Raw genomic sequence first — 12,387 nt, 5'->3', positions numbered from 1 at the left:
CACTACCTCCCAACACAAGGAGAGCGTGGCCTGGCCCAGCTCACACCTGCCAACTATGTGCCCAGCCCGAAAGCAATAGAGTGACAGGAAATCTGTGCTCAGAAATGCTGAGAGATGGTGCAGTAAAAATGCCCTCTTGTACCAAGTACCTTTGATTGGACCATTTTGGCCACAACATCCCTGGAGTGGACATCAATGGTACAAATTGTCATGATCTTCATCCTGTCTCCTGCACTCAGGTTCCCAAGTAGCAGGGAAATGAGGGCATTGAGCCGAGCAACCTGGGGAAACAAAGAAGTTATGGACATAGAGATGATGCCATCATTTTCCCATCTCTCAGTGACTCCCAGCCTGGCAGAGGGACTTGGGCCAGCTCTGGGTCAGGTCCGGATGATGCCAACCTGCTTTTTGTTATAATCCTTCAGGGCGTTCTCGTAGCCTTTCTGCAGACTCGAAAAGGCAGCACCGACCTCCGAAGTCCAGGCGATCTGGGTGCACGTGAGAGCGACCTGCAGCAAACCATGAGCACAGTGCAGCCATGAAGAGGAAGGGAACCCATTACCCACACTATGGGCTCAGGGCAGGTGCCTGCACTTCCCAGGGTTCTCTGTCTCCCCCTCCTCTTCCTTTCAGCCCCTGACTCAGCCTGACCCCGTGCCCAGCACCCACCTGTGCTGGGTAGTCGAACAACCACTGATCCCGCGGCTTCGCCTCATAGGTGACCAGGGCACGGGGAATGAGCTGCCGCAGCGTCGAGCGCATGCGCTCCAGCACCCGGTTCAGCCAGATCTCCACCTGGAGGGTCACATTCAGCACAGCTGAGCGAAAGCTCTCAGCCCATGTCCACTCAGGCTGCTCAAACTTCTCCCTGTGCAACAAGCTGCAGGAGAGACCTTGGTGCTGGCTCCACCATGGAAGGTGGTGGAGGGTGGTCTGAGGGTGAACAGTCAAGGGGAAACCACCCTGCCACACCCCAGGGGCTCTGAGGCTGAGCAGGTTCACATGACTGCACTATTCTTCACCCATAATGCAGGTCCCATTTCTGGGGGTTTTGGCCAAAAAGCTTTGTGATTACATTCTTAAACTCTTGTCAGGCTGTTAGTGCACAATCAGCAAAAGGCTCATCTCATCCTCAGCCTGCCCCCCTGTCCCAGCACATGGAGGCTCCCCAGACCTCAGCTGACCTGGCCAGACAGGTCACAGTCTGTGTCGAAGGGCACATACTCCCCATCCCGGCTGAACATCCCCTGGGCCACCTTCAGGGGCTTCTTGTCCAAGCTCAGCTGGAACTTCAGCTTGGCCAGACTGTCAAACAGCTTCGTCAGGTGCCGGGACACCTGAGAGCAGAGGCATTGGCTGCCATCAGGAGCCCCGTCACACACAGAGGTGTGATCAGTGCTTGGATCTACCCCTTGGTGCTCCCCAGGTACTGCACCCTTGGGAGGGGAGATCAAGGATGCTGTTCTACCCGTTAGGGTAAAAAACGTTCTAAAACTGATTGAACAAGTTAGCAGGGAAGAGGCAGAGGACTCATTTTTCTGCTCACATACAACCTATACCTCAAGGGGCTCGGTCCCCCTTGATAAGATGTCCAGCAGGTCCACAGAGGAGACAAAGTAGAACCGGGGAAAAGCCAGTCTTTTGGTCTCAAGGTATTCAGCCAAGGCCTTCTCACAGACTTCCAGCCTAGCAGAAAACACAAAAATGTGCTGTTAACCCCACATATGGGTTTTACTCTTTGGTCAGTCCTTGTCACTGCTGCTTTGGGGGAATCAGCTCCTTCCTTTGGCCTCCCTAAATGCTCCAGCAGGATGACTCAACCCTCACCTGTCCTGCAGCGCTTCCAGCTGGTTGTACAGCCTGGGCTTGTTGGTACATTCAATCACATTGGGAGTTTTTACTGCATCAGCCATTAGTTCCTGAAGAGAAAAAACACTTCAGCCCACCTGAATAGGCAGCAACCCAAGGAGTGAACAGGGAGTGGGAAAGGGCTTCGCACTCGGAAATCTTGGTCGATGGCATCAAACTTCTTTGACTCCTCTGGTAGTTGGTTGCGGGTGTCTTCAGAGGCGATAAATATTGTTTCCAGGTGACCCCACTTCCTCTGCACCTCAAACCAGGTGCTGAGAACAGTGTCAGCTGTTGACAGCTTCTGCTGCCAGTCCTGTGCCCGCTGGAGGAAGAAGGCTCGGTACTTGGAGGCCAACACGTTCTGCAGCTGCACTTGGTTGTCCTCCAGCGTCTCGACAAGCGTCTCATCCGCCTTGAGGAGTGGGAGTCCAGTCCTGGTGTGGGGCTCGTACTCGAACTCCATTGTCGCCCAAGTAGTATCCAGGGCATTCAGCACCTGCAGTCAGGGTGTGAGGATGAGCTGGGCACCATGGTACTGAGTCCAGCCCCTGTGGGAAGGCAGGGCAGCAGAGGAACCCCTGCTCTGGGCAGGGTCTCCACAAGCTCCGTGCTGGCTGTGGACTCCAACCCCAGGAGCCAGAACATGAGCATTTGTCAGCCACAGAGCCACACTGGCACAGGGCTCTCAGCAAAACAGAGGAGGAGCCGAGTGCCCTTTACCTTCTCCATCCCTGCCTCCTTTGAGGCTTTGTCCACGATGCCGCGAACCTCCTCCTCGAATTGGTGCAAGTTCAGCTGCAGCAGATCTGCAAGGGTGGTGTCCTCAGACATAGTGAAGCTCACCTGGAGCAGAACCAGCATGGTCAGGCCATGGACTCACCTCCAGGGAGAGGCAAACCAATATTTGCATGTGGTCAGATTTAAACACAACGGCAGCCTTCCCTTGCTGGGTACAGATCTCAGGAGCCTCCTGGACCAGGGACTGGGTGGGAGGACTTGGGATCACCTTAGTTGCCTGCACAAGCTCCTGCCAGTGCCGGTCCCTGATGGCCGGGTTCTGCAGCTCGCTCACGGCGCGCAGAGATGTGATCATGTTCTTCATTTTGCTGTCCAGCCCTGTGAATGCGTCCCAGCTCTTCACGTCCTTATCCAAGCTCCGGATGTCTTTAGTGAATTTCTTGCACTCAATATCCATATCCTCAACGTTGAGCTCATTCCACTTGGTTGTCTTCCAGGTGTCAATGCTCATGTTCACCTGGACCCAGGATACATTTTCACAGACATGTGATCAGCAGAAGCATTCCTACCTGGTATGAAGAGCAGCATACCCAGTACCCACACACCCCACAGGTGCCCACCCTGTGTGGCTGTGCTGGGGTGTGCAGCCCCTGCAACCTGCAGACATGCCCCACATCTCATCCTCCCTCTGACAGCAATGAATTCTCGAGGAGTTACAGCAGCTTTGCACCTTTGGCTAGCAATACCTGGCTGGCACTGGGTGCCCATGCCACATGCCCCTGGCTGGTGCCTGTGCCAGGTGCCCATACCAGCCAAGCACAGCCTGCTGCCCAGCCCTTGCCTAGAGATAGCATTGTGCATTGCATCCTGGCTTCCAAACCGTGACACATACCAGGCTGACCATGTCCCAGAGCTCCTTCAGCAGACACAGCTCCCTGCGACACAGTTTGAGCTGTTTGTACTCTGGGACAGACACCTCAAACAGGGCGGCTGAGGTGGCCAGGGCTGCCATGTCCCTCTCCATGGCCGCGATGCTCTTCTGTTGCTGGATGGAGAAAATGAGAATGTCTCAGCCAGAGACTTTGTGCCAGGGACATGTCTCCTTCTCCAGCGGTGGCTCCATCCCTGCTGCAGGGGCAGATCCTCCCTGTTGGGCTGGGAGCTGGAGCCAGAACCAGAGCAGCTGCCCCTCCCCAGCACCCAGTGCCAGGGGTGGCCATGCAGTGCCAGTGGGGACACCAGTGGCTCTGGTGTTCCCCTCCCCTTTCTTACCCTATTCAGTGACTTGTAAGGGTTTGGGTCCGTGAATGAAAAAGGGGCTTTTCCCTGGAAAGTCTCTCGGAAGGCGTGCTGCTGCATCTGTGTGGGAGGATGAGGCTCAGGGGAACAGCCAGGACCTGGCAGTCAGTAAGAGCAGCGGGGTCTTCCCAAAGCTGCTGAGATGCTGCCCATGTGTCCCCAGTCCCCAGGCAGGCACCTCAAACTCCTGGCACTTGCTGCGGAGGTTGGTGGCCTCGCTGGCTTGCAGGGGTGCTGCATTCTCCGCCACCCGCAGGCAGAGCTTCTTGTTGCTGTCCCAGCGCTCAGGGAGGTTCTGCAGTGAGCACCAAGTAGGGTCACCAGCCTGGCCCCAGGGAGCCCCTACCTGGCCCATCACACCCCAAGCAGCCTACCTGGAGCTGCAGGTGGATCTGCTCTGGCATCTCATCCCCGTAAGACTTGAGCAGGGCAATGGTTTCCTTCAGGGGCTCGAACATGCTGTCAGTCACTGCCTGCCTCTCCTTGACCTTTCCTAGGTGTCCCATCACCTCCACTAGCCCATCATAATCTCCCTCCTCCAGAGGTTTATTCAAGCCAGCAGTGGATTCTTGAATGAAGTCCTCCAGCTCCTGGAGACTGGGAGGACAACAACACTCACCAGGCATGCCTGAAGGGGCTCGGGGCTCACTCTGCAGGGCACAGCACCCCCTGGATTTGCCCTTGAAGGTGCCTGCAACCTTCACCTGCACCTCCACAGCTCCATCCTCTGCAGCCAGCCAGCCCTGCCCCATCACACAGTGGTGCCTGTGCCACAGCCTGGCTGGGTTCCGGTCAGTGGGAGCACCCAGTCCCCATGCTAGGGTTCACCAGGCCCTTACCTGGTGGTGACATGGCGGGCAAGGTACTGTCGGAGCACCAGGCTCTGGCCCTTGATGGCTTCCAGCAGCGCTTTCTTGAAGAGACGGCAGTCACACTGCATCCACCCCCCAAACACCGTGGTGTCGGCAAGCCCAAACACCTCTTCATACAGCCCCTCAAGTGCATCGATCTGGGGACAAGAGTGGGTCACAGCCCATGACCAGCACCTCCCTGGGCACCTCATGTCCTCCAGGGCATTCCAGGCGCCCAGCACATCCTCAGGCACCCAACTCACACCTCCTGCTTAAAGAGCTGGAGGGACGGGATCCCACATGCCACAGGCTCCTCTGGATGTGGCTCTGGCTCTGCCTCCTCGGGGGCAGGGGCACCGCCCAAGGAGAGGAAGCGCTGCAGGAACTCCTCAGGGGTCTCCTGCCACAGATGGGAGTGCTCCTCAAAGCCGGCGCTGAACTCCTCGCCCTCTGCCATGGTACTGACCACCAGCAACATCACCTTCTCCTGCATCTTCCCAATATCTGGCTGCTCCTCCAGTGTGGCCTAAAGGGACAGGCAGAGCTTGGGGACCCGCCTGGGGCACCAGGCACCCTTGCCCACCTCCTGCTGAGCTCGGAGCTGCTGCCAGTCATAGACCCACCTTGTAGCTGATTGTGTCCAGGAGCCGTGGCATGGAGCCCACTGCCACCTCCATGTCCCCGAGCAGCCCCTCGATAAGTGTCAAGAAGCTGTCACCACCTGCCACCTCCAGCGAAGGCCAGTACTGCACCCGGCCCTCAGACAGCCCCATCTGCACCTCAAATAGCGGAGACACCTGGGCCTGAAACAGGTCAGTGCTCAGCGTGGGCCTCATGTCCCATGGCCCCCTACCCTGCAAGCGACACGGACAATGGGAGACACCAGGACCACCAGGGAGCACTGTGACAGGCACACTTGGCGACTAAGCAAACTGACAGTGAGCAGTGGGACACCCCAAGCCCATCACACCCACTGCCGGCACACTGGTACCTACATCAGGGTCCATGTTGGTGAGCAGCATCTGCAGGGATTTCTGGACGAATCTGCAGAGCCCATCCAGCACGATCCTGTCTATGTGTCCCACATAGTTCAGCCACATCTGTGAGGACTTGTCAGCCTTGAACAGAGTCGCGTTCTCCTGCCATGGGAAAAACAGCAAGTGTTTGTCAGTGAACACCCAGCAAAGGCACTGGCTTCTGGCACTGCTGGCAAGTCCTTCCTTGTGGCCCCTGTGGGTCCATCCAATGCTCCATCCCATGGGCCATGCCTCACCTCCACCATCCCCTGGATCTTCGCTCCTGTATTCTCAATAGCAGTGCAGCGCTGAGTTAAGGTGTTTTCTCTCCCACTCAGGTCCAGGAGTGCAGTCACCTTGTTTTCCTTCCTTCCAAACAAGGGAGTGGCCGAGCAGTCCTGCAGGGAGCAGAGAATGGGGCTGCTCTGCTAAGCCAGGAAGGGAAAAACCTAGCTGGTTGTGTCCCAGGAAGATGCTTGTGAAGCACCAGCAAACATTACCTCCATTAGCTGGGTAATGTTCTCCAGGTTCAGCTTTGTTCTCTGGACCCGTCTCTGTAGGTCTTGCAGGGTGTCCCTCACCTCCTGGATGTAGTCCATGACACCTGGGAGGGAAATGCACACACAAACAGGTTGTGCAGACACCTCCAGGACAGCAGGAGGCTGGACACTGCTGGGAACCCCCCAAATGCACAAAGAGGATCCCTGGCCTTGGATGGCCAAACAAGGGGTTTGTACCTTCATCGTTCCAGAATAGGGACTGCTCAGCACTGGCCAGGCGGCCGTCCAGGGCCTTCAGCTCCCCTGTCACCAGTGGCCGCTCCACTGGCAGCAGCCGCTGCTTCACCTAGGGCCAACACAACCACAGGTGAGTGCCCAAGTAGAGCAGGGACCCTGCTCCAGCTGAAGACTGAGGAACAGAGTCCCCACCCCTCCAAGACAGCACTGAGGGGCAGAAGGAGGATGGCAACAGCCACAGCTTGGCCTAGCCACAGGATGGGGCTCAGGGCATGGAAAAGCAGCTGGATTGTCTCCCTTTCAGAACCTGCCTCATTGTACCAGCCCACGATGAGCTCCAGGTTGTCTCCAAGCTTTTGGAAAGTCTCATTTTGGGCAAAGAGTTGCTCAGCACTGTCTGGGATGTCCTGCTGCTGCTGGATATGCAGGTACTTCACCTCTCTCAGGACGGCAGTGAGCTGTGAGACACCACAGCCCAGAATGGGTTTGTTCACAAAACCCCCTGCGCCTCAGGCAGTCCCTGAGATCACAGGGCTCATATTGGGGCGAGGAATCACTGGGGTTCCCCATGCCAGCACCAACCTCTTTGCTGAAGTTCACACTGAGGAGGGCAGACTCAGGGTCCCTTCGGAGCAAGGGCTGCTCCGGGCTGAATTTGCATTCCCGGCCGGCTCCGCACACCCACTCCCCATAGATCCTCTTGCTGTACTCTTGCAGCAGCCCCATCATTTCCTCATACTTCCCAAACACCAACTCAGCCTCAGCACCCACCATGGCACTGTTAGGATTATGATAAAGCAGCAGTTGCTGCAGCAGGACATGGGAGGGGAACAGGCGCAGCCAAATCCTGCCCAGCCGCTGCCCATAGGGTGACAGGGGATCTGCACATACGGGAGCTCAATGGCCTGCAAGTCTCTGCGTGGCCCCTCCAGCCGCTGCTGCAGCTCCAGAGCCCACTTCAGCTGCCTGGACACTGGTGGCAGGTTCTTGTAGATGGATGGGGCTCCACCATGGGGTGGTGGGGACACAGTCTGGACGTCAAACAGCAACTTTACGCTCTCCAGCTCAGCCTCGAACATTCCCAGCAGGGCCAAGTAGCAGGGGGAAGCCTCAGCCCTGATCTGAGATCGTTCCAGCACAGAGGCAAACATGTGCACCAGCTGTGGGAGAGAGAGGTGCTGGCTCCTGTGCCCTGGGGCACCCTGGCAGGGATGGTGACCCCCAGCCCCTGCAGGTGCAGCATGCTGGGCTGCCAGGCTGGGGCACAGGTACCTTCACAGTGGCTGACACGTGGTTGCAGTCATCAAAGCCCTGGCAGAAGACTGCAGCCAGCTGCCTGTTCGCATCTTGAACCTTCTTCTGGAACTCTCCAAAGTCTCTGTTCCATTGCTGCCAGTGAGATCAAAATGATTTAAACTGGTACAGCCCCTATGTGTTCTTCCAAAATCCTTGCTGAAGTGTTTGCTAAACTTGGAGGGCCAGAGCCCCATGACCTGCCCCAGAGCCAGTCCCTGTGCTGCTATGGGACAGTCCCACAGGCTGCTCTGCAGCATGTTCTGGCAAGAGATATTTTTAGTTCTTAGCAAATGCTTACCCCTCCATCCCACTATCCATTACATTTCCCTCCCAGCATCTGCTCACCTCTTCGTCGGGATCCAAGGGATCATACTTGCAGTCAGCAAAATGCTTGGTGACTTCACAGACCTCCTCGGAGATTTGCAACACCCAGTTCCCAAGGAAGTTCCCTCGCACTCCTCCCAGAACTGTCTTCTCCAGCCTCTGGAAGTCAATGGCTGCCTGGAACAGTTCCTGGCAAGCACAAGTCCCCATTTCACCTGGCTGCCCCGTGCCGAGTCGCAGGTGCAGGACCTGCACAGGGCTGCATCCTGCCAGCTCACCAGTCACGGGGAGCACCCTCCCAGGGATGCTCCCTGGCCTGGCTGGGGGATGCCTGTCCTGTCCTGGGGGCTCAGGGCCAGGAGGGCTGTGTTGGGAATAGTGCCACTGTGTTCCCAGCAATGTCCCATTGCACCAGGAACCCCAGCCCACCCCAGGCTGCTCTCAGGGACTATCCTGGGATATCCAGCACAGGGCAGGCCCAGCCGCGGCTGGAGCTGTGCTCCAAAATGCTGTGCTGTCACCTCAATGGTCTTGAGCCTGTGCAAGAAGGAGTCCATCCTCCTGAAGGTGTGGAGGGGGGGGAACTCACAGAGCTGTGGCTCCTCCTGGGAGGGGAGAGGGGCTGTCAACTCAGTGGGGCAGTGTGGAGAGGGCTGGGCGCCCCCACACTATCCTGACACCCACCGGGAACAATGTGGGCATCAGGTTGAAGCAGTAAGTGCTGTAGGACTGGAAGAACTTCTGTATGGTGGAGATGCCCAGTCTGATTCCCTCCAAGGTCTCCTGGGGTTCTCCTTGAAGCCCCTTAAGCACATCCTCAGGGCTCAGAAACTTTTGGGTCTGGGACAGACAGATGCAGGCAGGGACTGTTGTCAGGAGGGTGTTAGGGCTCCTCCTGCCTCCTTCATCCCCAGGCTTGCTGGTGGTCACCTGCAGCCTGTGTCTGCCCCAGACCCTCCCCAACCCTATGGGGCACTCTGCTGTTCCCTTATCTGGGGTGTCTCTGTGTCACCCATCACAGCTGGACTCCCCACACCTGTCCCAGTGGGGCAGCTGGAGGGGATGTGGGTCAGTGCTGGTGCTGGAGCTGTACCATGGTGATGAGGAGGTTGCAGATCTCCTGCAGGACACGGGCTATGTGGGCAGGCGAGTGGTAGCGCTGGCAGTGAGCCCGGAGAAGGCAGATGGTGCACAGCACCTTAGGCACAAAGGGCTGCAGCTGTGGGAGCAGAGCCGTGTCAGTGAGGGGACGCAGCAGAGTCAGGGGGATGTGCCCTCCAGCAGCCTCTGGGACTCTGCACTGCCACCCAGATGAGGCAGCCAAGCTGTGCCTGGTTATTTTGCCACATATCACTTACCTGGGAATAATCTGCTTGCTCCATCTCCTCCACCAGCACCTGCAGTGGCTGCAGATGGAGGCTGACATCTTTGGCTTCCTCCAGGCCTGGGACAGGGAGAAAACTCTGCGTCAGGATGAGGACACCTTTTCAGAGGCAGCCACCACCACATCACAGAAACTCACCAGCACTGACAGCCCTGAATATGTTCTGCAATGATGGCCAGTAGCAACTGTCAGCCTTCTCCAGTGTCTTGGCCAGCAGTGTCACTTGGGGTGAGAGCAGCTGGCAGGGTAGAGGAGCAGGCTCAGCATGAGGGGCTCGGCAATAGAGGGCTCAGTGTGGAGGGCTCAGCATGGGGACATGCGGCCACCATGGGTGAGGCAGTACCTGGTGATAGATGCACTCCAGATTGGTCATCCTTGCCTGCCAGAACTCAAACTCGACCCTGGGCAGGGGGTGCAGGCCCTCCAGCAGTGGCCGTGCTAAGTCCTGGTTCAAGATCTCTTCAATCTGCTGGGACCACTCGATGACAACAGTCTCAATGGAGTGCAGCACTGCACCATCTGCAGGCCCCACCAGGCTGAAAGGTAGACAGGTTATGCCCCACAGGAACCATGAACTTCCCCAGCAGAACTCACACAACCCCAGGGGAGCCCCCATGTGCCTGCTTTTTGCAGCTGCCTGGTAAGAGCCCCTCAACACTCTGCTGCAGGGGTTGGCTGTGCCCAGGGGTGTGCAGGGACCGAGCCAGTGTCCCAGCTCCTCCTCTGCTGAGCAACTCATGCTGCCCCAGGCCCCTGCCTGCCTTTTCTGGCACCAAGTGGTGCCAGCAGCACCCACCAGTCCAGGACGGCGCCAGAGTCATCCCAGCTGACCAGGTGCTCGGGCAGTGGGAGCAGCGGCTTCCCTTGGATCTTCCCGCCCATCATGAACATCTTGTTCTGCAGCTGGTGGGTCTGTCGCACTATGTCCTCCACCACCATCCTGGGCCAGTCCAGCACTTTCTCCTCACTCAGGAGCAGGGGGGACACGACCTGGAGGACAAGGCTGGGTTGGGTGCTCTTTTGGGTGGCCCTGTGCTCAGGGCAGTGGGCAATAGTGCAGCCTGTCCCAGTGCCCCCTCCTGCTGCCCATTGCAGCATGGTCCCAGCCCAGCTGCAGCTCTGGTGGCCACTGCTGCGGTTTTGCTGATGTTTTTCTCATCACTGTGACCAGGAGACCCCTTGGCCTGTTTCCATCCCTCATGGGCTAGGAAGTGTTGGGAGTGGCACAGTGAGTGCACCCAGTGGAGTCAGGGGCTGGCACATGAACAAAAGCCCCCAGCACTGAGGGGGAGTCGTGGGAGCTTCCGGCCTGATGCAGCTTTTGGGTGCTCTGGCCTGGCAGTAGGAATATTTACAGGAATTTTGAGAGAAATCCACTCAGACAATTTCCCAGATGTGGGGCAGGGAAGAGGGGGCATTATGATTCATTTGTAAAACCACAGGGAGGAAGGGATCTAGCTGGGGCCAAGAGAAAACCAAGCTGGTGACCTTCACCCAGGTCTTGTCCTGGTGGGGCTCATTCCACCTAGCATGGGAGCCACCACAAGGTCAGGACCAGTGCCTGGGGTAGGGTTTTTCTATGAGTTTTAGTTTCTTTCAGAGCCCACCTGGAGTTTTGGCTTGGGCAGCCTGCAGCAGGCGTCCTGGCACAGCATTGTGCCCAGGGAGTGCAGCTCATCGCACTGGCCCCAAGGCTGTGCCTGCACAGGGAACCCACCTCCAGCAGCACGGTGATGAGATGCTCCACGGGCGAGGGGCCAATGTCTCCCACCAGCAGACCACTCCGGCAGTTCTCCGGGGTGATGTTCTCCCTCTTCTTCTTCACGAAGTAGATACCCTTGCCCTTTAGGGTGGGCGGGAAGCAAGCAGTGGGCAGGAGTTGCCCAGAGGGGTTCAGCCCTAACACCAACTCTGGCATATCCTGCTGCTTGAAGAACTTGTCCAGCATGGTCGTGACCTCCTCACTGCTCAGAAACTTGCTCCACTTGTCCGGCGGGATGCGCAGTAGGGCTGTGGCAGAGCTCTCCAGAAAGTCAAGCCGCGGGTCCTGCCCGGCCGACATTGCGCCAGCACCGGACTTGGCCCCAGCACCTGAGGGCATCCAGTGGGCAAAGCCCTGCTCAGCCACGGGCTGTGCAGATCCCACAGCCCGCCCCTCCTCCTGCCTGTCCCACCCCTCCACTGCCCCGGGCTTCCCTCTGCACATGCAGCCTCACTGGAAGCTGCTGGTCCCATCCCCGCCTGGCCCCATCATCCCCCAGCCCCACCACCCACCCATACCCCATCCTGCCTGGCCCTATCCCGTCGACCCCACTGCTTCCCAGCCTGCCCCATCCCTGCCTTGACCCTATGGTCCCCCCACCTGCCCTATTCCTGCCTGGCTCCATTGCCCCCTAGCTGATTCCAGTCCTACCTGTCCCTACTGCTCCCCTGCCCTGTCGCACCCTCAACCCTCCAACCGCCTCCAGGCACAGTCTGCTCCCCAACTGACACCATCAGCAGTTCAACTGACAGTCTGGCCCCAACTGAACTCGGCACCAGTTTAACTGGCACTGGCACCAGCCCAGCTGCAGGACTGCCCTCTCCTCCGCCACATCCCCACCCCTCAGCAAGGGTTGTTTGCCCACCCTGGCCTGACTCAGGCCACAGTACCAAGGGCTGCTGTCATGTGAGGCACAGGGAGGCCAGAGACCAAGGCAGGGAAAGCCCCTGGCTTTGGCAGACCCCCACCATGGCACAAGTGTGCAAGGCTGGACCAGCTCCCCCTGCCAGCCCCAGTGGCAGCAGCATGGCTGGCAAAGGCTCTGTGCTCCCAGCTTACCCTTGTCCCCAACTTGGCTTTGATCCTACTCACAGCTGGTACCACCTGGGTATGAATCCCCAAGCCCCAC

The 12,387-nt window shown here is 58.1% G+C and overlaps 1 protein-coding gene across 3 annotated transcripts in view; it reads right to left on the bottom strand.

Annotated features, from left to right (window-relative positions):
- DNAH17 (dynein axonemal heavy chain 17) overlaps positions 1–11,558 on the bottom strand; it is a 32,187-nt gene extending 20,629 nt beyond the window's left edge. The window contains exons 1-33 of one of the 3 annotated variants that reach the window (XM_071573840.1): positions 11,214–11,558; positions 10,293–10,486; positions 9,840–10,032; positions 9,635–9,734; positions 9,471–9,556; positions 9,206–9,331; positions 8,791–8,952; positions 8,634–8,717; positions 8,134–8,301; positions 7,765–7,881; positions 7,384–7,652; positions 7,075–7,270; positions 6,804–6,950; positions 6,493–6,601; positions 6,256–6,359; positions 6,013–6,153; positions 5,735–5,878; positions 5,363–5,542; positions 5,005–5,265; positions 4,728–4,897; positions 4,263–4,485; positions 4,067–4,183; positions 3,862–3,948; positions 3,482–3,634; positions 2,858–3,106; positions 2,572–2,694; positions 2,000–2,347; positions 1,828–1,919; positions 1,560–1,686; positions 1,185–1,337; positions 670–795; positions 402–509; positions 150–281 (exon numbers count right to left, since the gene is read on the bottom strand). In XM_071573840.1, the coding sequence (XP_071429941.1) occupies positions 150–281; positions 402–509; positions 670–795; positions 1,185–1,337; positions 1,560–1,686; positions 1,828–1,919; positions 2,000–2,347; positions 2,572–2,694; positions 2,858–3,106; positions 3,482–3,634; positions 3,862–3,948; positions 4,067–4,183; positions 4,263–4,485; positions 4,728–4,897; positions 5,005–5,265; positions 5,363–5,542; positions 5,735–5,878; positions 6,013–6,153; positions 6,256–6,359; positions 6,493–6,601; positions 6,804–6,950; positions 7,075–7,270; positions 7,384–7,652; positions 7,765–7,881; positions 8,134–8,301; positions 8,634–8,717; positions 8,791–8,952; positions 9,206–9,331; positions 9,471–9,556; positions 9,635–9,734; positions 9,840–10,032; positions 10,293–10,486; positions 11,214–11,558 (5,334 nt within the window). The remainder of the gene's footprint in view (positions 1–149; positions 282–401; positions 510–669; positions 796–1,184; positions 1,338–1,559; positions 1,687–1,827; positions 1,920–1,999; positions 2,348–2,571; positions 2,695–2,857; positions 3,107–3,481; positions 3,635–3,861; positions 3,949–4,066; positions 4,184–4,262; positions 4,486–4,727; positions 4,898–5,004; positions 5,266–5,362; positions 5,543–5,734; positions 5,879–6,012; positions 6,154–6,255; positions 6,360–6,492; positions 6,602–6,803; positions 6,951–7,074; positions 7,271–7,383; positions 7,653–7,764; positions 7,882–8,133; positions 8,302–8,633; positions 8,718–8,790; positions 8,953–9,205; positions 9,332–9,470; positions 9,557–9,634; positions 9,735–9,839; positions 10,033–10,292; positions 10,487–11,213) is intronic. The other 2 variants (XM_071573841.1, XM_071573842.1) reach the window with 2 other exon arrangements.
- Between the last annotated feature and the right edge of the window lie 829 nt (positions 11,559–12,387).

This window comes from Pithys albifrons, chromosome 19 (assembly GCF_047495875.1).
Source record: "Pithys albifrons albifrons isolate INPA30051 chromosome 19, PitAlb_v1, whole genome shotgun sequence".
Lineage (NCBI taxonomy): Eukaryota > Metazoa > Chordata > Aves > Passeriformes > Thamnophilidae > Pithys > Pithys albifrons.
Note: the sequence above shows the minus strand (reverse complement) of the source record. Positions and strands in the feature narration are given on the sequence as shown.